Here is a 24479-nt window from a genome sequence, read left to right as displayed (position 1 = left end):
TTCACTAAAATTAACAAACAAGTTTAGCTCTCTATTATAATGTTTTTATATCTTTATTTTGCACTTGTATGCTTGATATTGATTGCCTCCCTCCTTATTAATTCTCACTGAACGCCCCTGCTCATCTCCTACCCTCACGACAGGAGTTAAATGAGCATGTCAGACTGGATATCTATAGACAGAACATTGTCACCACCTGGACTAACCCTCCTAGTGGTTTATGTCCCGAGGATGGCCTTCTATGCTGAGCACTTTCTGAAGCTCTGTGATGGGATTATTGTTTGTCCTAGTTATCTTTCTCGATGGTGGAGTCATGCTCTGTGTATCTCTTTGGGGTCCTTCAGAGTTGGTTCTCATCGTCTTCGAGCTCAGACCGACCATCATGCTGATAGCACTAACCGGATCTATAAGCTGTGTACTTTAGCGGAGGTCAAGACGGAGACTCACTTTATTTTCCATTGCCCTATCTTTTATGAGATTCGAGGAAGATTTTATTATCTATTCCGGGACTGTTTCTCTCTTTCAGCTTTTTTTCAATTAGAGTGATCAACAATGTCTAGTGCATCTTTAGGAGGCCACCCTACTCTGTAATAGTACTTTACAGTCACTACTTCGTTATCGACATACCTCTGATCAGCTCATCATTGGCTTTTTCTCACCCTTATCTCCTTTACGGGTGTGAAAAGGTCGTCCAATTCTACCAATTCTACCAGGCATTCCAAGTCTGTCAGACCCCGCAACAGGTTATTATGCTAGCGACAATCCTTCAGGAGCTCACAAAGACAGATCAAGGTTCCTGTCCATCCACAGTCTTATCCTTTTGTGACTGATTTCGTTTCAAGATTGAAGGACTCCTAGTCTTTGCCTCGGCCTTTCTCATTTCTTGTTGCTTGTTTTTATAGGTCACTGTTTGGTGCCCCTATTGTTGTCTATTATCTTTTTGTAAACTCTCAGTCCCATAGACCATTTGTGGTCTTTTGTTGGACATTAATATTATTATCTTATCTTATCTAATTTAAATTTATGTAAGTTATTATAATAACAAGAAATAAGATTGCAAGAATGGTCAATAGTTAAAGATTAGTGGGTTAGCAAGGAAATAATAAATTCAAAATTGACATAGGAGCTTCTTTATGGAAACATATCACAAGGATTTCACATGTTGCAAGAGGTGGGAATACATTTGAAGGTGTAATTACTGGAATTTAACAAACAATAGCTCATATTCTCGATGTACCACTGGCGCAGGGATACATCAAGAAAAGGGCAATGCCAAGACAAGTATTGGGTGCGGGGAAAAAGTGCCTCAATTTCAAAACGGCGAGGGGAAGACAACAGGGTAAAGGGGGAGAGAGGCTGCAAACTATACAACTTGAGATGCTAATTATGAAATGATGTTTCAACTTTCAATATAACATGACACATACTTGAACATAGCAAAATTGCAACACAAACCAAAACCATTGAACATTATCTATAGTAGATTATATTCATTCTATCAAAGATTCAAAATTCATTGTTCAAATGTGAAATATGATATATGAGATAATGAATCATGATCAATGTCAAAATGAGCACAAAATCATGCTAAAAAAGAAAGGGAGGCCTCTAACCATCCTGCAAGCCAAAGTCCTCATCACTAGAACTACTAGGCTCCTCATGAGTTCAGCCAAAGGCACACCAACTAGCCCTACATCGGCTTTTGCTCCAATCTCATCCTCATCACTCTGAGCTGGATCCTTGGCTCTACATGCCATCATATTGCTAAGCTCTTTTTGTACACACATGATAAGTAATCTACAATATGCAATACACTGTATAAAGAAACTAGCTCCTTTGCTCTCTTAGAGGTAAGTTTTTTCTCTTAACAGAGTGGATGAAGCTATAAGTAGACAAGCTCCTTTCTGCAACTAAATAACTAGAAGCCTATGATAGCAAACAAATGGTCCTTGTGAGAAAATCAAAAAAGTAAAACTCTTTAAGTCAAAGTTATATTTAAAGTTATAAAATTTAAAAACTTGAATAGGTTCTAGAGATGAGGAACTACAAATTGGCAATAGCAATTAGATGGCTAGTGTGTTAATCTTTGCCATCTATGATCCATGACATTTCCACCACGAAATCAAGTATTTCTATGCCATAGAGCTAATTTCCATCTTTGTCAAATCCAAGTAACCTAGAACATAATAAGTTATAACATAATGTCATAAACATACCCAATAGTAAAACTAAAGTTCCTAAACTCTAGATAGTAAAACTAAATATTAATAACAATATTGAATTAGTAATTACCTATAAGCGTGGCAAATTCCATCCACTCAATGAATCTCACCAGCAATCTTAGCATCATACATCTTATCAATGCACCTAAAAACCTGACCTTCACCTCATCATCCTGAAGTGGTGTAGTTCTACTAGGCCTAGACATGAACCATATAGGATTCAATGCAAGCAGCCATGCCCAAAGAAATGTTCAACTTCTCCCATCTGGGAGGAATGATAGGTTGAATGTGCTCATTGTACAATGCTAAAGTGGGGTCCCTCTCACGAACAATGGCCTTCATTTGGCCAACCATGGAATCAATGCCTTCATAAACCACTCCAAAAGTAGGTGCATCCTCATTACCATATCTAATGACCTAAAAACCTGGAGTAATGATGGACACTGTATTTTTCTCAATCAAAAATAGGTCACTTTTCAATGTCTCCTTCACCCTCTTCCCTTGCTTGTGTTGATCAAATCCCTTGTGTGCTATCAAATTGAAGGGTTTGTAGCCAATACTCTTTTCCCACATCTTCCTTGATATGCGTTAGTCAATAATCTATTCAATGCCTACAATTTTTTTATTTGGCAATTGATGTGCCCATTTAAATGCATCTAGCAAATCGGGATGTAAATCTTGTTCTATATTTGACTTACCTTCATAGTACTTACAAATCTGCTACATTGAATATTAGTGAAATGTCTACCCCAACTAAGAGTTCAATCTCATAGGTATTCGTTGAAAAATTTTGTACAACTTTGCATGGGCCAATCTTCTTGCTTTTCAACGTGTTGTACGTCCCTTGTGGAATCCTTTCTTTACACATATGTGCCATAACCAGCTCTCCAACTTCAAATTCCTACACTCTTCTATGTTTGTCAACATCTTCCTTGTATTTCATATTACTCTTTTCTAAAGTTTGTTTTACTCCTTGTGCAATTCAAGAATTTACTCTACAAAATCTTCTACAACAGCACTCCTAGTCAAATCAGCACTATCCCTCAACTCGTCTACCCTTGGGTTGTACCCATACACAACTTGGAATAGTCTCTTCCCTACACTTCGGTTAACAAAATTATTATAAGAAAATTCTATTTGAGCCAAGATCAGATCCCATTGAATTGGTTTATCTCTAACCAAACATCTCAAAAGATTACCCAAGCTTCAGTTCACAACTTCCATTTGACCATAAGTTTGAGGATGGTATGTTGAACTAAATCCCAAATGTGTTCCCATCTTCTTCCACAAAGTATGCCAAAAATGTTCAACAAATTTCATGTCCCGATCTAATATTAATACTTTATTGCTAACTATGCAACCGAACTACCTCCTTCAAGAACAATGAAGTTATATGGGAAGCATCACTACACTTTCAACATGGTATAAAGTGAGCCACTTTTAAAAATCTATCCACTACAAAAAGATAAGTCATTGCCTCTTTGTTTTAGAGGTAGCCCCAAAACAAAATCCATGCTAATGCACTCCCATGGCTCATCCGGTATCGATGGTGGTTGGTATAATCTGGTAGTATGCTTTACTCCTCTTGTATATTGGCATATCAAACAATTGTGCATCATTCTTTTCAGAGTTGCACTCATCCCCAACCAAAAGTAGCATTCAATTAGTTGTGCTAATATCTCGTCCACTCCAAAATGTCCATCCAAACCTCCACTATGTTTCTCCTTTATCAAGTTTTCCCTCATCTAACCTTAAGGGATGCATAGCCTCTTTCCCTTAAATAGTAAAGTTTCTTGTATGAAATATTCCAACCATTGCATTCTATCAATGCTAAACAGGTTCTTGCATGCTGCCCAAGCTTCCTTAAAATCTGCATCTTCTTCATATAACTCTCCCATACAATCAAAACCAACAACACTTACTCGCAATGCATATAGAAACAAACACATTCTAGTTAATGCATGTGCGACTCTATTTCATTTTCCACTTTTATGTTTCAAAACAAAAGGAAATTTTTGAAGGAACTCAACCCATTTCACATGCCTTTGCTATTGATTAATTGCAATGCACAATGAGTAGTATACATCAAAAACTCCTTTGGTAGTAAGTAATGCCTCCACTTCTTGAGGGCTTACACAATCGCGTAGAACTCTTGATCATACACAGAGTATTTTTAGTTGGACTCATTGAGCTTCTCACTGATGTAAGCTATGAGTCTTCCTTCTTGACTTAGAACTCCCCCTACCATTGTCCAGCTTGCATCACAATCCACCTAAAACACCTTTTCAAAATCAGGCAGTGTTAACATGGGCTGCTCCATCACCTTCTCCTTTAATATGTTGAAACTCTTTTCAGCTGCTACCGTCCAAACAAATTCTCTTTTATGTTCTCTCATCATTTCGCTTATTGGTGCACATATTCCATTGAAAATAAACTTCCTATAGAAGCTTGCCAAACTATGAAAAACTCCTTGCATCAAACTTACAACTTGGGGAAGGCCAATCAACTATTACTTTCACTCTTTTGGGGTCCATCTTCAGACCATTGCTGGAAATAAAAAGCATAAAATACAGCAAGTCTTCTTTCATTAAACTACCCTTATTTAAATTCACCATCAGTTTTTCTTCTTTCAGCCTTTGAAGGACGGTTCTAACATTTTTAAATGTTCTTCTTTAGTCCTACTAAATATCAGAATATCATCTAGATATGCAATCACAAACATACTCAAATACGATTTCAAAACTTCATTTATCAATCTCATGAAAGTACCTGGAGCATTCGTCCATCTGAACAGCATCACCAACCATTTGTATAGTCCATCCTTGGTCTTGAATGTGGCCTTCCATTCATCACCTTCTCTTATCCTTATTTGATGGTAATCACTCTTCAAATCAATTTTGTGAAGTATGTAGCTCAACTCAAGCAGCCCATAAGATCATCCATTCGCGGCAATGGAAATCGGTACTTGATAGTTAACTTGTTTATTGCTCTTGAATCAGTACACATTCTCCAACCTCCATCTTTCGTTGGTGCCAACACCGCTGGAACTGCTCACAGACTCAAACTTTAATCAGCCCCTTGTCAAGCAACTCTTGCACTTGTTTGTTTGTTTCCTCATTCTCCCTTGGCGACATTCTATATGGTGCCTTATTTGGAAAACTCGCACCAGGAATCAGATCCATCCAATGGTTGATGCTTCTTATTGCTGGTAACCTATCAAGCAACTCTTTCATCAAAATTTAAGAATACTCTTTCTATATCTCCTAGATTTCCTTTGGTATCTCATCTTCCTCCTTGGCAGTTCCATTGGTGGCTGATTTAGCAGAAATAGAAATAACAAGTTTCCTCCAGGCAGTCCCTCAAAAATTGCTTTCCAGATACCAGACATACTCCTGATGTATATTCCCCTTCACCTTCACTATCCTTTATGGGATTTAAAAGGCGCTCTCTTCCATCTTTCTTGATTGTGTATGTGTTCAATTGATCATCATGAACAACTTGTCGATCAAATTGCCAGTCTTCCCAAAAGAAGATGGCATGCGTCCATTGGCATTATGTCACACATGCCTTCATCTTTGTAATTCCCAATCTAAAAACTCACCAAACACTGCTCATTCACCAGCAACTTATGCTCCTTTTGCAACCACCAGACTCTATATGGGTTGGGCTGCTTAGTTCTTTTAAAATTCAGCTTGCTCACCACCATTTCTTCCAAGACAATATTATCAATGCTACCGCTGTCCACAATGACTGCAACATTTACCATTTACCTTGCATCTTGTTCAGAACAATTTTGACCTTTCATTTTGTTCCAGCTTCTCCATTTCAGGGTTCACCAAAACTCTCTGCATAATTAGTGATTCTCCATCTTTACTTTCTTCTCCACACTTCAGCAGATTCTACTTTTTATTTTCAGCTTCTACTACATGTACTCTGGCCTCCCTTTTCCCCCATCATATTGGATTCATAGACACTCAAACGCTCGATGCACTGTTTCCCAACATTGGTAACACATATTGTTAAAACTCCTTCCTCCACCTCTTGAAAAGGATCCCCTTCCATGTGAATAGCCCTCTATTCTTCTAGGGAGATCTCCTATTCCTCTTTTGCGTATTTGTACTCAAAATACCTGTTGCATATTTTTTGCTCATCAAGCCTCTACCACTACTTGATTGTCCTCTTCCATGTGAAAGTCTGCCTCTTCCACAACATTTACTTCATTACTTCATAATGAGTTTCTCCTTTACCTTCAAGGAAAACTGATATGCCTCTTCCACATTGTGCACATTAACCATACTCATCTTATCTTGGATGGTTATGCGTAATCCATTCAAATACTAGGAAACTTGCTCGACATCCTCTTGAACATGACTAGCTCTTATGTTTAATTGATAAAACTCTTCAGTGTTCTCCACACTACTCTCCCTTTGCTTCAAATTTTGCAGCTTCTTAAACAGACTGATTTGATAGTTTTGTGACAAGAATTTAGAATTAAGCTTTGTTACAATTTGAACCCGTGATTTAATCTTATCCTACCCCTCCACCCCATTTCCTATTTCTTTGCACATTATCCCACCATAGGGAGGCATGGCCTTTCAACTTGGTCTAGGCATACTTAACCTTTTGCTGCTCTTCAATCTTCTCAAACTCAAAATATTTATCCATCTTGTTGATCCAATCCAACAATTCTTCATCGTTCAATCCCCAACTGTAAGTTGGCGAATGAAGTTGGGGCTTAATGCTTGCTTGACTGAGGGCTCTAATGAATCTATCCTCGTGTAATGTCCCCTTCTCTGCGCTAGGCCTTATGGCGACTCATTGGTCTATCAATCCATCTGGATAGGCTAACGGCATTTATTTTGTGGATGTCAGCCAATCACAGGATTCTATTTGGTTTCGTTGGGCAGATATTTAAGCATGTAGCTTCCTATAGTTAAGTCACTTTATTTTATAAAGTTGATTTACAAAGTTACTTTATGATTTAAAGTCACTTTATGACAAAAGTAACTTAAGTGACTAAAAGACGAAATTGGCTTTTATCCCACATTTCCTAGTTGTTTGTATTTTCCCTCATATCGAGGTTATAAAAGCAAGGAGCTACATTGGGATTCACACCATGAAATTTAATATTGTTTTAAAGACGTCAAGGTTGCTTAGATGTCACTGGCTTTCTTAAGAACGAAACCCCTTAAGGAGAGTAAGGAGACTAGATGTAGCCCTAGTATCACTTCGAAATAGTTCCAAGATCAAGTACGAGATTTCAGTCTATTCTATTCAGTAAGTCTATTCCAGAGGCAAAATCAAAGGGTCATAGTATCATTTGGGAACCCTTATTTTTAGCTGGAAATTTGTATGGTAATGGTCTGCATCGGTAGTTATGGGAGGAATGCATACTAGTAACAGGTATAAGGGGGAAACTAATACAACATGCAAGGTCTGACCCAAGTGCTCAGATCACTATCAGCAAAGGAGCAGTGACAGTAGTACAATCAGCAACATACGGAGCTGAGCAGCGTATTTGCAGAAAGTAGTAAAGTTAACACCTTGGAGGGATGTTATTACTAGGAGGTCATGACTGCACTATCTCCAGTCACATGACAGTGACAGGTTACCCAACTGACAGTGTCTGTAGACTAGTCGACAAGAAACTAGGGACATGGGTGACTTCATTGGACAACACTAACCAATGCACATTCACCGCAGGCAACACATATCCAGAGTTGTGTATGTCATGAGGAATTTGGAGGTCTGTGTGATCGGGTATCAGTTTCAATACTCAGCAATCGGGTTGTAGGTAGTGAATGACTCTGTGATAAGGTTCAGCAAATTCTGTGACCATACGAACTGTCATATCCCTCGTGGAATGCCAGGTTTTGATCTCTCTCTTCACTGCATATTACTTATTTCTTAGATAGGCTATGTTGTGTTGTAATATTGGATGAATGAATGCCCTCATATGGTTATCATAATCAATATTAAGGAAACTCAAGACAGTGTTCCAAGGCATAAGTGAATGTATCTTGAAAATTATTGTAGACTTAAACTTATATTCTGAATGTTCCTAATATTCCATTGCTAAGGCAACTATATTAAGAGAGAATTTTTATGCTCATTAAGGTTATAGACACCCATATCCCTGTTATTACTATTTTTTATTGAGCTCAGGCCAGTATTATCTGATTTGGAACATTTCAGTGGTATCATAGCCACAATACCTACTGACTTGCAGTAAGTTATTAAGCTGCAGGCTAGTTTAAACAGGAAAAATGTCAGCTAGGTATGAATAGGAAAACTTATACATTCAGTCACATCTTACCTGAACAGGCAAGATCTTCAGATCAGATTAACATTGAGGACAGTTATACAGTTGATGAGGAGCTAACCTTTGGAACAAGCTTACAGGTTGAACAAGTTGAACAGGTACAGATCCTTCAAATGGCACACGAGGGGAATGAACAGGAACGGGAAGTGAGAGAAACCGTGTGGGCTATTAGAGATGGACAAAATAACATCGCTACTGCACTTCGGCAACTTACAGGTGCTATGCAACAACTAGCTCCAACTCACAGGAGAGCACCAAGTCACCACAGTGAATGTGGTAGTGTGGTAGGATCACCCCGGACTGCTAGGTCCCCCACACGGAACACTGACAGGCCACTGATGCCCATTTTTGCTGAATATAATGCCGAGGAAGAGGTAGCATAACCCGTGGCACCAGGCTTACTTCTGGATAATGTTATGGCTATGCACGATGAATGGGATCTATTCCCTCATCCGATTAAACAGAATTTGACTTTTGTTCAATATATGAATTAGAAGAGGGAGACCAAGAGACCACAGCATGACCGGAGGCCTAGGGCAAAGAATAGGGACTTGAAGCACACCATGAACAAGCTATCTCTCCCCATTTTTTATGGCAGCAGTAAAACATCCACAAGAGCTTGGATTCACAAGCTAGACACCTACCTGACACTTAAGCCCATGTCGAAGACAGAAGCCATTAGATTTGCCACAATTCATTTAGAGGGAGCAGCATATGATTGGTGGCATCATGAGTTGGTCACCCAGGATCATGGTCTCATTACATCTTACAAGACTTTCAACTCTAAGTTGATCACCCATTTTGGCAGGAAGGACATTGAGGTCTACTACAAAGATTTGGCGCAGTTGCAACAAGGTGGATCTCTAAATGACTTCATTGATGAGACTCAACAGATTTCAATGATGGTTCAAGATATGACAGAACAACGTCTGGCAATGTTGTTCACTGAGGGCCTACAGGACAGATTTAGAGGTTTGGTCAAGGTCCTTCAACCAAACACTTTGGATGATGCTATTAAGATCATGCATGATCTAGACTCACCTTCTTCGATACTTCAGCCTCCTAAGAAACCTTATGAGGGGTCTACTTTGTTCCAGAAGAACAAGAATCGGCATAAGACAGCCCTCCTAGATTGGATTTTGAGACATGGAATGAACTTAGGAGGAAAAAGCTATGCTTCACTTGTAGGGAGCCTTGGACACCGGATCACAAATGCCTTGGCAAAGGTAAAATACATTATGTCGAGGTTCTGTCAGAAGAGGAAGATGAGCAGCAAGGGGTCAACGATATTGATAGCAGCAATGAAGAAAAAAGTGAAGAGCAGCCTCCTAGAGAAAGGATGAAGGAACCCACTCCAGGACAGTCTCCTATCATAGCTTCCCTTTCTAGCGATTCCATGGGTCATCCCTTTCGCTTGAAGGGTGTAGTTAGAGGGAAGCGTATTGTGTCTTTTAGATACAGGGGCATCACATAATTTCATAAGCACGCGCTGGGTTTCAAAGAGAAAGTTACAGGTTGATTACATACCCAAGTTCGAAGTTAGAGTGGCAAGAGGCGATAGATTGAGGTGCACAAGCAAAGTGTCAGGGCTATCGATTCACTTTGATGACTTTCTTCTAGAGGCAGATTTTTATGTTGTTGATTTGGATGGATTAGACACCACGTTGGGAAGACAGTGGTTGCAGACTATCCGTAGGTACACAGTTGATTGTGATAAGATGCGGCTAGAATTCTTACATGATGGTCGGCAGGTGATTCTCAAGGCCATGCCAAAGAGTGAAGCCAAGTTGATTTCAGCTCATAGGATGGAGGCTATTATGAGGCATGATGACATGGACTGAGCAGCACACTATTTCATTTCCTCTAAGGCTACATTAGGTTCAAGACAGCAGCTTCATGTTGACATTTAGTCGGTGCTTGATAAGCACAAGAGGGTTTTTGAGGACATACCCTTGGGCATTCCCTCAGACAAAGGGTTTGAGGATATCATTGAGTTGGAGGAAAGCACTAAACCCGTCATTACCACTCCTTATCGTCATCCCAGGTGCTATAAAGAAGAAATAGAAAGAACGATTAAGGAACTCTTAAACATGGGACACATCAGACCTAACTCTAGCCCCCTTGCTTCTTCAATAGTTTTGGTGAAGAAGAAGGATGGCACTCTTCGCATGTGTATTGATTACCATGCTCTCAAGAAGAGGACCATTAAGAACAGGTATCCTATTCCTCAAATTGATGAGTTACTTGATGAATTACATGAGGCAGTCTATTGCTTGAAGATAGATCTTAGGTCTGGATACTATCAGATAAGGGTTCGTGAGGAGGATGTGCATAAGACAGCTTTCCGATGTCACTATGGACACTATGAGTTCTTGGTTATGCCATTTGGGCTCACCAATGCGCTGGCCATGTTTCAATCATGTATGAACCATATTTTCAGAAAACAGTTGCACAAGAGCCTGTTGATATTTTTTGATGATATCTTGGTTTTCAGTGGAACTTGGGAGAAGTATTTGCAGCACCTAGATGAGGTGCTTAGCATTATGTAGGAGCACTCATTATTTGCGAAGGAGTTGAAGTGTGAGTTCGGATTGATTGAGATTCTTTACCTTGGTCACATGATTGGTGCAGATGGAGTGAAGGTACACCAGGAAAAGATACAAGTGATCCTAGATTGGCCACCTCCGAGGAACCTATCCAATTTGAGGGGCTTCCTCGGTCTTTCCTCTTATTACAGGAGGATCGCTAGAGGCTTCTCTCAGACAGCAACTCCCTCACCGATCTCACACAGAAAGGGGCACTCAAGTGGACAGATGATGTAGAGGAGACCTTTGATAAGCTCAAGAAGGTGATGAGCACATGTCTGGTTTTGGCACTTCCCGATTTCTCTTGCCCTTTTTTCGTAGAGTGTGATGCTTTAGGGATCGGAATTGGTGCAATTCTAATGCAGAATATGCATTCGATAGCTTATGAGGGTCAGAAGCTCATGGACAGTGAGAGATTGTACTCCACCTATGACAAGAAAATGTTAGCCATTATGCACGCTTTAGCCAAGTTTAGACAGTACTTGGTGGGTGGCAAATTCACGATTAAGATAGACCACAACAATTTGTGATTCTTCTGATAACAGAAGGACCTCAATGAAAAATAGCAAAAGTGGGTCAGCAAGATTTAGGCCTATGATTTTGACATCAAGTATGTCGAGGGTAAGAACAATATAGTTGCTGATGCACTTCCCAGGAGACCTTCAGTAGTAGAGTGTTGTGTCATTTCCTAGATATCAGCAAATTGGAAGCCTCAATTGTTGGTTGAGTATTCCAAGAATACTCAAGCTTGTCAGATCATGGATGAGCAACTCCAAGACAGCAGGTACAAGCTAATTGATGATGTGGTTTTTTATAAGGATAGGATCTATCTCATACCAAAATCTAAGCTCAAGGGTAAAATTATGGAGACCCTTCATGATGCACCATCACCCAAACACCCAAGTTTCTTCAAAACCTATAGGCAGGTCAGAGAAAGGTTTTCATGGAAGGGCCTCAAGAATGATGTCCTTCAGCATGTTAGAGAATGCCAGACTTGTCAGGAGAACAAGTTGGAGCACGAGTTTTTGGCCAGATTATTATAGCCTCTTCCTATTCCATCCCAGAAAAGGGAGAGTATCTCCATGGACTTCATTACAGGATTACCAAGAATGCAGGGCAGAGATTCCGTTTTTGTGGTTGTGGAAATATTGACTAAGTTCGCTCACTTTTTTGCTATAGCGGCAGATTGATTGACCTCTCAAGTAGCCAAGTTATTTTTTCAAGAGGTTTTTCGCCTACATGGTCTCCCTCGAGCCATTGTGAGCAACAGAGATAGCAAATTTCTCAACACTTTTTGGTAGGAACTATTCAGATTGGCACATACAAAATTAACACCCAGCACGAGTTACCACTCACAAACAGATAGGGTAGACTGAGATAGTAAACAAATGGGTGGAGGGTTATCTCCAGAACTATGTAGCAGGGCAACAGAGAGCTTGGGTTACATGGTTGTATCTAGGGGAGTACTGCTAAAACTCCTCCTACCACATGTCCACCCAGATGACACCATTTCAAGCTCTCTATAACAGCGAACCTCTGTTATTCGTAGATCTAGCTTTACAGGAGAGGAGCACCACTAGCTAGAGATTGGATACAGGATCAGTAGGACATTCTCAGGTCTCTTCGGGAGAATATTCTACAGGCTCATAATCAGCAGAAGATGTTATGTTGATCGCCATAGAACAGAGCAGAGTTTTGAGTTAGGTGACATGGTTCTCCTTCGTCTCCAACCTTACAAGCAGAGCTCCTTGAAGAAAAGTGGGTCCAAAAAGCTTCAACCTAGATTTTATGGTTCCTATCGCATTACTCAAAGGGTTGGAGAGGTTGCTTATGAGCTGGACTTGCCAAATGACAACAGAATTCATAATGTTTTCCACATTTCTTGCCTCAAAAAGGCGATTGGTCAACATGTAATGCCCTCCATTGGATTGCCCCCACTTGATGTGAAAGGGTAGCTAGTTTTGGTGCCAGCAGAGGTAATTGAGATCACACAAAGGAAGCTACATAACAGGTTCATCAGGGAGTATCTAATTTGCTAGAAGGATTTGCCATATGAAGATGCCACTTGGAAGGGCGAACCAATCCTACAGCATCTGGTACTAAAGATTGCTTGAGAGTAAGCAATCCCGGGAAGGGAGGACTGTAATGTCCCCTTCTCCGCGCTAGGCCTAATGGCGCCTTGTTGGTCTATCTTTCCATCCGAATAGGCTAATGGCATTTATTTTGAGAATGCCAGCCAGTCACAAGATTCTATTTGGTTTTGTTGGGGAGATATTTAAGTGTGGAGTTTCCTATAGTTAAGTCACTTTATTTTATGAAGTTGATTTATAAAGTTACTTTATGACTTAAAGTCACTTTATGACAAAAGAAACTTAAGTGACTAAAAGATGAAATTGGCTTTTATCCCACATTGCCTAGTTGTTTTTATTTTCCCACATATTGAGGTTATAAAAGCAAGGAGCTACATTGGGATTCACACCATGAAATATAGTATTGTTTTAAAGACATCAAGGTTGCTTAAATGTGACTGGCTTTCTTAAGGACGAAACCCCTTAAGGAGAGTAGGGAGACTGGACGTAGCCCCAGTATCTCTTCGAAGTAGTTCCAAGATCAGGTACAAGATTTCAGTTTATTCTATTCAGTAAGTCTATTCTAGTTTTAAAGACATCAAAGTTGCTTAAATGTCACTGGCTTTCTTAAAGACAAAACCCCTTAAGGAGAGTAGGGAGACTGGACGTAGCCCCAGTATCTCTTTGAAATAGTTCCAAGATCAAGTACCAAATTTCAGTCTATTCTATTTAGTAAGTCTATTCTAGAGGCAAAATCAGAGGGTAATAGTATCATTTAGGAACCCTTATTTCTAGCTGGAAATTCGTATGGTAATGGGTTGCACCGGTAGTTATGGGAGGAATGCATACTAGTAACAGGTATAAGGGGGAAAGTAATACAATGTGCAATGTCTGACCCAGGTGCTCGGATCACTATCAACAACGGAGCAATGACAGTGGTACAATCAGCAACGTACAGAACCAAGCAGTGTATTTACAAAAAAATTTGCAGGAACTATTTAGATTGGTAGATACAAAATTGACACCTAGCATGAATTACCACCCACAAACAGACAGGTAGACTGAGATAGTAAACAAATGGGTGGAGGGTTATCTCTGGAACTGTGTAGCGGGGCAACAAAGAGCTTGGGTTAAATGGTTATATCTAGGAGAGTACTGCTAAAACTCCTCCTACCACATGTCCATCCAAATGACACCATTTCAAGCTCTCTATGGCAGCAAACCTCTATCATTCATAGATTTGGCTTTGCAGGACAGCATAGCACCGCTAGCTAGAAATTGGATACAGGATCAGCTGGACATTCTTAGATTTCTTCGAGAGAACATTCTTCGGGGTCATAATCAACAGAGATGTATGTTGATCGCCATAGGACAGAGTGGAGTTTTGAGTTAGGTGACATAGTTTACCTTTGTCTCCAACCTTACAAGCAAAGCTCCTTGAAGAAAAGTGGGTCCGAAAAGCTTCAAGCTAGATTTTATGTTCCCTATCGCATTACTCAGAGGGTTGGAGAGCTTGCTTATAACCTAGACTTGCCAGATGACAGTAGTATTCATAACATTTTCCACGTTTCTTGCCTCAAGAAGGCGATTGGTCAGCATGTAATACCCTCCATTAGATTGCCCCCACTTGATGTGAAAGGAAAGCTAGCTTTGGTTCCAGCAAAGGTAATTGAGATCATAGAAAGGAAGCTACATAACATTTTCCACGTTTCTTGCCTCAAGAAGGCGATTGGTCAGCATGTAGTACCCTCCATTGGATTGCCCCCACTTGATGTGAAAGGAAAGCTAGTTTTGGTTCCAGCAAAGGTAATTGAGATCACAGAAAAGAAGCTACATAACAGGTCCATCGGGGAGTATCTAATTTGCTGGAAGGATTTGCCATATGAAGATACCACTTGGGAGGGTGCATCAATCATACAGCATCCAGCACTAAGATTGCTTGAGAGCAAGCAATCCCGAGAAGGGAGGACTGTAATGTCCCCTTCTCCACGCTGGGCCTTATGGCACCTTGTTGGTCTATCTTTCCATCCGGATAGGCTAGCGGCATTTATTTTGAGAATGCCAGCCAATCACAGGATTCTATTGGTTTCGTTGGGTAGATATTTAAGTGTGGAGCTTTCTATAGTTAAGTCAAATTATTTTATAAAGTTGATTTATAAAGTTACTTTATGACTTAAAGTCACTTTATGACAAAAGTAACGTAAGTGACTAAAAGCTGAAATTGGCTTTTATCCCACATTGTCTGATTGTTTTTATTTTCCCTCATATCGAGGTTATAAAAGCAAGGAGCTACACTGGGATTCACACCATGAAATATAATATTGTTTTAAAGACATCAAGGTTGCTTAAATGTGACTGGCTTTCTTAAGGATGAAACCTCTTAAGGAGAGTAGGGAGATTGGATGTAGCCCCAGTATCTCTTCGAAATAGTTCCAAGATCAAGTACAAGATTTCAGTCTATTCTATTCAGTAAGTCTATTCTAGAGGCAAAATCAAAGGGTAATAGTATCATTTGGGAACCCCTTATTTCTAGCTGGAAATTCATATGGTAATGGTTTGCACCAGTGATTATGGGAGGAATGCGTACTAGTAACAGGTATAAGGAGGAAAGTAATACAACGTGCAAGGTCTGACCCAGGTGCTCGGATCACTATCAGCAAGGAGCAGTGACAGTGGTACAATCAGCAGCATATTTGCAGAATGCAGTAACATTAACACCTTGGAGGGACGTGATTACTAGGAGGTCATGACTGCACTATCTCCAGTCACGTGACAGTGACAGGTTACCCGACTGACAGTGTCTGCAGACTAGTTGCCAAGAAACTAGGGACATGGGTGACTTCATTGGACAACACTAACCAGTGCACATTCGCCACAGGCAACACATATCCAGAGTTGTGTATGCCGTGAGGAATTTGGAGGTCCGCACGATCGGGTATCAGTTTCAATACTCAGCAATTGGGTTATAGGCAGTGAATCACTCAGTGACAAGGTTCAGCAAATTTTGTGACCATACAAACTGTCATATCCCTCATGGAATGCCAAGTTTTGATCTCTCCCTTCACTACATATTACGTACTGCTTAGATAGGCAGTGTTGTGTTGTAATATTGGATGAACAAATGCCCTCATACGATTATCATAATCGATATTAAGTAAGGAAACTCGAGAGAGTATTCCAAGGCTTAATAACTGAATGTATTTTGAAAATTATTGTAGGCTCAAACTTATATTCTGAATGTTCCTAATATTCTATTGCTGAGGCCACTATATTGAGAGAATTTTTATGCTCATTAAGGTCATAGACACCCATATCCCTGTTATTACTGTTCGATTGAGCTCAGGCCAGTATTATCTGATTTGGAATATTTCACCTCGCTGTATCTAGTCTAAGTTGTTGTAACTCTTCATTGTCGCTAATGTCCTCTATGTGAACTCCTATTCTTTGAACCGCTTCCATGGCATCCATTTGCGTCATAAGACCTCTGACTACCTCTGCATGTTCAGGCACCTGACCTCTAGTTCTTCTTATTCGACCCCATCCTCTCCAGGCCATGTTGTTTGTAGATCTTTTTGTCAACATAATGAACCACAACTCTGATACCACTTAGCATAGATGAAATCCCGTGTGTCTTATCAGACAAAGTGGGTATGCAGCCAAAACCCAGAACAAGCTAATACCTTCAGGTCTCAAATAAAAAGAAAAGGCAAGAAAAAAGAAATGATCTACACACAAAGACAATGGCTGTTAGAGAATAGCATAGAGCCCAGCAAGCACAAATAGATAATATGAACACAAAATGTCACTCATGCAAAACAGAAACACAATGGCAAATTACTGATTCTATTAGATTTTAAATCTTGTTCACAGACATCCTTTGAAGGGTAATTACCCCTTAATCTTGCTCTCTCTATTCTCTAGCTCCTACACTACTACCCTGGTACTCAGCTTCTTTTGCAACCACCAAGCATTCTTTTTATTTGTACGACGATTAGGAGGATGAGCATGTCACTGAGATTCAGCCTTAGACACAGGGAGAAAGGATGACTCTAGTCTTCCATGACCTATCTTAGGTGTACTCGTAGGAGGACATAGGCTGCTATGAGTCTATTTTGATGTGTTTGAACTTTTGATTCCACGAATTTCATGTTCTGTTAATATTGTAGACATTTGACAATGACACTATATTTCTATTATGTTATTTAGTTTAACTAATTTCCTTCATAAATTCACATTTATACTTATATAATCTATGCAAAGTTGTGTATGTGTGCAAAGTAGCTTGAATTTATCTAACTTATTGAGTACTTGATGTTAATTGACTAAACGATGAATAAGAAAAAACGACTCTAGTCTTCCATGACCTATCTTAGGTGTACTCGTAGGAGGACATAGGCTGCTATGAGTCTATTTTGATGTGTTTGAACTTTTGATTCCACGAATTTCATGTTCTGTTAATATTGTAGACATTTGACAATGACACTATATTTCTATTATGTTATTTAGTTTAACTAATTTCCTTCATAAATTCACATTTATACTTATATAATCTATGCAAAGTTGTGTATGTGTGCAAAGTAGCTTGAATTTATCTAACTTATTGAGTACTTGATGTTAATTGACTAAACGATGAATAAGAAAAAATTTAAATCCTTAAAAATCTTTGAATTTCTTAGGTTTTTCAATTTGTCAAGTCTGAGTCTAAGCTTGATCTCGGCTTACCGCGTCCAAGCCTTGTAACAACAAGAATTTGGAACTCAAACAATGCATTCAAGAATAACATTTAGTTTTAGACTTTTAGTCTTTTAGTAAAAAACATGAAAAAATAAAAAATAAAACAAAGTTGTAAAAATATTACTCTCTGCTTGATGAATCTTGATCTTCTCCTCTTGCTCCTCTTAATATTGCAGTCACTTCTAATCACTCTTTCAAACTCTTTTTCTCCTTCCTCTCAACTGTTGCAAAAATATGAATGCCAAATGAAGTATATGAGCCTTATGAAGGCTTAGTGGGCCCTATATGGGACCCACATCACTCTAGGGTTCCTTAGGAACCAATTAGAATAAAATAAAATGAAAAAACCATTTTTTGCCCCTACGGATTACCTATCTCAAGAATGTACCTGCACCTGGTAATCTGAGATTTTAGATCGGGTGCACGTCCCTAGGTTTCACTGTATACTCTCCAGTGAACTTCACTTTATGGTCATTTGGGTAAAGGGATGAGAATGTGTAAAGGCCTAAAGAAGATGGGGTTGTCTCCCACAAAAATAGAACCATTTCTAAACGAAAAAGAAGAGGCTGATAAAATGGTTCTAAGAGAAAAACAAAGTGCTTATATAGGTGGAGCCGAAAAAGACAAACAATGAATTTACCAACTAATACAATAGTGGTCCCCAAACATCCTATCTTGCCTATACTGAAAGATGAAGATAAAGTACAAATTACCACCCGTGAAAGAGGTCCATTGGACAAGGCAAGAGATATTAATATTACAAAACAAAAAATTCTACATTCCCTCTATGTCAATGGTCTTCTTATCAACTTAGTGAGATCACCATATTGGCAAGATATGGTCTTGGCAATCACTAGTGTGCCTCCCGATTTCACAAGTCCTGGCTATCAAAAGGTGTAACATCTTATTGCAAAGAGAGAAAAATGTAATGAAGAACCCTATTCAACAAATTAGACTCTTGAATTGAATCAAATGTTTCTATTGTTACCAATGGATAGAAAGATATCTAAAACCATCCATTGATAAGAAGTCGTTGCAATGTCCCCTAAAGGGGCAATACTTTTTAGGGTAATTGATTGTGATGGGAAAGTGAAAGATGAAGAGTTCATTTACAGAATCCTCAATGAGTTCATAGAGATGGCAAGTAATGAGAATATGGTCCAACTAATTACAGGAAATGCAAAAGATTATAGGGAAATAGGTGCTTTGGTTAAGACAAGATATAAACACATTATTGGACACTATACACTCCCTCTACTTGGTGATGCAACAAATTGGTACTCAATGAGAGGGGTGAAACACATATATGAAGAGGGAAGAAAATCCAGATGTTTGTGACGAACTGCCAAATGTCACAAGCAATGTTCAAATATTTCTCGAGATTGGAGTTGTTGAAGGTAAATTCTATTTATTTATTTAACTTTATTTATGTCATGCTCAATATCAATTTGAATATAATTTTTTATTTTTATTTTTTGTGTTATTTACATATTGTTATTAACTTGCTATTAACATGATCCTCTAGGTTGTTAAGACCTGATTTGCATCTCATACAACTTACATGAGACAACTTTTGAAGGTGCGAGAGGCATTGGGTCAAATGGTTATATATGAAACCAATGGGGTGTATAGAAGGCTTCAAATTTAGAGAGTGCCCAAATGTTTAAGTCAGTGGTCTTGGATGACAATTGGTGGGCTCGTGTGGAATATGTATTTGAATTCACCAAGCCTATCATGACTATGCTCTGATTTGCTGATACAAATGCAACTTGTTTGAGGGTTCTCGACAATGGTATTACACAATGGTAGAGAAAGTAAAATTGGCAATACAAAAAAATGAGGATGACTCCATCGAATGTGAAGCCTTTTGCAAAAAAGGTGGAATCAATCATTCATCTTTAGAGGAGAAAGAAAATCACACTATTGCCCCTATTTGCATATGCCCTATCTCTAAGGCACAATAGCAAGAAATTAGTTTCTATGCCAAGTAGATTAGCACCATATAAAGATGTTGACGTTGCTAATGGGTACAAGTGGGCATTTTCTAGACTCTTCCAAGACAAAGTGGAGAAAGTTAGGATAGAATTTGGCATGTTTGCTTCAAGAAGTTGTACTCCAAACAGAATTAGTGACAGATACGACATAGACATTGCACGGTGGTACGTCCATGGTCACAGTTTTGTGTAACTATAACCTCTTGAAATCAAGATTATCTCACAAGTAAATGTTTTATGTTTTTTTAACAACTTGTATTCTACAACTTAGTACTTAACATTGTTTAATTTACTTTGTATTTTTTTTTTGTTCTTTTTTTGTCCAAGTTGCAAGTTCTTCTACCGTTGGACAGAACTAGAGTACTACTCCTTTATCCACTCAATGAAGTGCAACCTGTTGGGTTCTAAAAAAAGTTGGAGACTTGGTTTATATTCATTCCAACTTACACCTTCTATCACGTAAGGATCTCCACTACAAGGATAGGGTGGTGAAGCTTTGTGTATAGCCCTTGAGTGTGTCAACTTGGATGCAACCATTGAGGATCTTACCAGACTCACTATGGCTTATGATGATGATGGCTTCTCTACACATGGTGCATCTAGTGCGAGTGGAACCATTTTGGGTTTAAATGATCTTGAACTGTAGCAGCTGAAGATGAAAATCCAATATGACTATATTTTTTTAAACACTTTTGATGATTGGTGAACCTTGAACTATATTTTGTAATTGTAATATGTTTTTTGATTTTCATTGGAATTGTTTACATAGACACGTAGACACATATGATATAGCTTATTTGAATTCTTGTGAACTATCAACTGTCATTTAATATTTATTGGGCTTTGGCTTTGCTCAATGATGAAGTATCATATTATCAAATGATTTGGTTTTGTATACTTCTTAGTATACAAATATATATTTTAAGTGTATATATATATATATATATTCAAACAAATACAAAACCCTAAAAAAAATCATGCATCCACATACCCAATTGTCATACTTGCATCGGTATCTGCATAGGAACCAGTAAATCAGGGCTTCCTTGTTCATAGATGTTGAGTCTTTGAGATATATTGTGCATATCATAGAGAATTGATATGATATGACAGGCTTCCCAAGAGGGCTGGTAAACCAAAGTCAAGGTAAGATCGGCTCCCAGGAGCAGTGGTAACCTGAACTTAAAGGAAAGATTGGCTTTCAGGAGCATTGGTAAACCAAAGGTAAAGTATTGACTCCTTGGGTGTCTTAGGTAAAGGTTTGAATGGCAGGGAGATTCAGGTAATAAGCAAGTTGGCAATGCTTTGAAGCTGTTAAGGTTGAGATTAAGAATGCTAGTGATGTCACGAACCTGGATAGTGGTCTGGTTGATACTTACAATGACAAACCTGGGGTGAGGATTTACTTTTAATCTTCACCACTATTAAGGCTGTAGGAAGAAGCATGAAGGATTTCATGAGTAATTGCTTCCATTTCTTTTCAGTCTCTACCAAAAACTTCCAGCTGTTGGAAATGTAGTGCTGTCTGCTTTTATCATCCTTTATAAGTACCAATATTAGATTACACTTCTTGAATGTAGATCAATCAAAATAACAGTTTTATTTTTAATTTTTCGAATATCACAGATAAGGTTGTTGAGATGTCCTTATTACTAATAATTACTGAGTCCAACATAGGAAGATGCAGGTAGCATGTTAGGGACTTGCACCAATATAGATGCTTACAAGAATATTATTTTGGGGTAGTTGAATTCATAGCCTTCAGTTTCTCTGAGTAATTTATCATTGTGGCTTTTATCAACTAATTACTAGATTTTACTTAATAGAACTAATCACATAATGTAACTTCGGTTTGTTCCAACTCAGAATTTCAGTTTTCATAATTAATCTATACATAAGTTTCAGAAGTACTGAAGCCAATAGTAATTGCATTCTATTCATAAAGATCAGATGTCACTCTGATTTTATATCTATTATAACAACATTTAAAATGTTTAAAAATCATACTAATTACGTGATGCATGTATTTACTTTGTTCCAACTTCAGAACTTTTGTCTCCAGAATTTATCCATATACATTTAATTGTTTCAAATGAATATGGAACTTAGAAAACAAGTTTCAATGATACCATACAGATTATATTTATGAATTGTGTGAATATACTGTAAAATTTACACATAATTAAGCGGTAGAAACCAAAGTATCTGTTAAACTTTTAGCAAAGAAAACCACTAAATATTTCCTTGCTAGAACTATAGGCATATTTATTTTCTTTCATTTCAGAGAGCAATTAGTTACCTTGATGCCACACGAACATTGTACTCCTTTCCTGGATGGTAAAATTCAGCCAGACCCCAATCTATGAGGCGAAGCTTCCGTGATTCGTGGTCTATCATTACATTATGAGGTTTAACATCACGATGCATAATCCCCTGTGAGTGGCAGTAATCTAAAGCCTGTACAGAAAAAAAAAGTTGATTTAACGATAAACAAAATACAAGATTTAGTATGATATTTTGTGACTGGCATGCAATGACCACTATCTAAACTGAAGAAACAATACTGGCATCAAAGATTTTGAACAACACAAAAGAATAGTAATCCACAAATGATAAAAAGAACAATGACATTATGTAACCACCCAAGATGTCCAAATTAGCCCCATGAGAGAGACTCATAAACATTTCAAGTTAGAGAAGCAAATTAAATGTGCCAAACAAATTTCGACAGAGTGGATTAAAAATTTCTCTATTTCTGAAAGCATGTGCCAATCACCATGTAAGGTGAAGAAATGACATTGTCATTTAAGAATCGAAATTCGAACACAACTACATCATGAACCACAAGACAAATCTAAGTACTTTGTATAGTAATCAAAATAGTTCCATGACTCGGACTCAGCTATTGACTCGGCAAGGTTGACTCGACTCGTGACTCAGCAAAATGAAAAAACTCTTGAGATTTAGAGATTTCCACCAATTTAAAACTTGTTTCATGCACCCATTATTGAATAAAGCTTAAAGACACTATATCATCATCAAATAGAAGCAAATTTGATCACATACCTAAACATCTATCACATAAGGACAGGCAAGGAAAATATGTGTATGACATGTAGTAGTTGCTAACTATTACATTGCCATATATTTTTTCCATCTCTGTACATGTCTTCAACAAATACAAGATCGCTGCTAAAGAGTGGAAAATCATGTAAATGTATTATTGGAATTAGCAGAGTTCCCCGGGGATGCGTCCCCCCAAAAAAAGCCTGTGTTTCAGGGACAGGGACTTCATTGGGGACATGCATCAGTCCCCAATTTTTTAACACACAATATTTCAAAAAAAAACAAAAATGTTTTGCCATCCCTGTTTCCTGTCCCCCCCGCCCCCGTCCCAAAATCGGGAAAACATTTTGCCGTCCTGGAAACCCGTCCCGCTGTCCCCTGCCGTCCCCGTCCCAAAAACTTGGGGGAACATAGGAAATTAGTATACAAAATAACACTAAGACAATCTCTATTGTACTCTAGTTGATTGAACGTGCAATGCACTATTTTCTGGGCTATGCCTTGCATCTTGCACTTTCCATAGCTTAGTGATTGATGCAAATTTACTGCATTAACCATATAATGTTGAAGTTGGGGGCTCACAGACAAGCATTGCAGCTTCTTCCTCACGCATATTACAGTAAGTATAATACTATAAACTATTGTAGCTTTAAGATAAAGAAATCTCTTTCTGCAATATGCATGGATCATGACTGTCAGACTGGCGAGACATGGCATGACCCGCATGACTTCGCCGAGTCATGTGGGTCAAGGCCCATGATCCGCCAAGTCATGGCGATGGGTCATGAAAACCCGCCAGCGACTACAAGGCCCACGACCCACCTAAACTTGCATGACTCGCCACAAGTTATGGAACACAGGAACTTATGCAGAAGAAAAAAGAAAATAAGTTATATTAAAACCCAAAAATGACCAAATTATAGCTCCCCAAAGGATGAACTCAAGCATATATGTTACAAAGTAAATTGAGATTGTGCCAAATCAAGCATTCAACAACTAAAAATGAAGTACCTAAAAGTTAGTGTTCCTTCAACTTTCAGAAATGGGGAGTATGCTTGGACAGAGGGACTGGGTTTGGAGTGCAGCAAATTGTTTTCCATTTTATAGGACAGTGCAGAATGGCTTCCAAAAGACATAATCAAAAATAGTATATGAAATTTTTTTAATATAAATTATTATTTTTGTCTGCATGCATTTGGTCCTTTAAACCTTGCAAGATTTAATTATTAGAAAAATCATAACATTAATTTATTTTTGCCAAAGCAATTATCAGAAAAAAAATTATGCAGTTTCAAGCCTGAAGTTTTAAATGCAAAATATATTTTTTTTCTGCATGCATCTGTTCCTTTAAACCTTGCAATATTTATTTATAAGAAAAATCATAGAATAATTTAATTTTGCCAAAGCAATTATCAGCAAAATTTTGTGCAGTTTCAAGCCTGACAAGCTAATAGAACAATAGAAACATAAGTCCTGTTCACATTACC

General features: G+C 38.4%; 1 protein-coding gene across 1 annotated transcript in view; it reads right to left on the bottom strand.

Annotated features, from left to right (window-relative positions):
* The window catches only part of LOC149558575 (casein kinase II subunit alpha-2), a 147852-nt gene that overhangs the window by 44689 nt on the left and 78684 nt on the right, over positions 1–24479 (bottom strand). Inside the window, exon 4 of the mRNA XM_089832745.1 lies at positions 22226–22383. Within this exon, the coding sequence (XP_089688871.1) occupies positions 22226–22383 (158 nt within the window). The remainder of the gene's footprint in view (positions 1–22225; positions 22384–24479) is intronic.

The sequence above is a fragment of the Cupressus sempervirens genome, chromosome 5, assembly GCF_028749045.1.
Source record: "Cupressus sempervirens isolate cs-2001-9-10 chromosome 5, ASM2874904v1, whole genome shotgun sequence".
Lineage (NCBI taxonomy): Eukaryota > Viridiplantae > Streptophyta > Pinopsida > Cupressales > Cupressaceae > Cupressus > Cupressus sempervirens.
The sequence above is the reverse complement of the archived record's forward strand: the minus strand, read 5'-3'. Positions and strand labels throughout refer to the sequence as shown.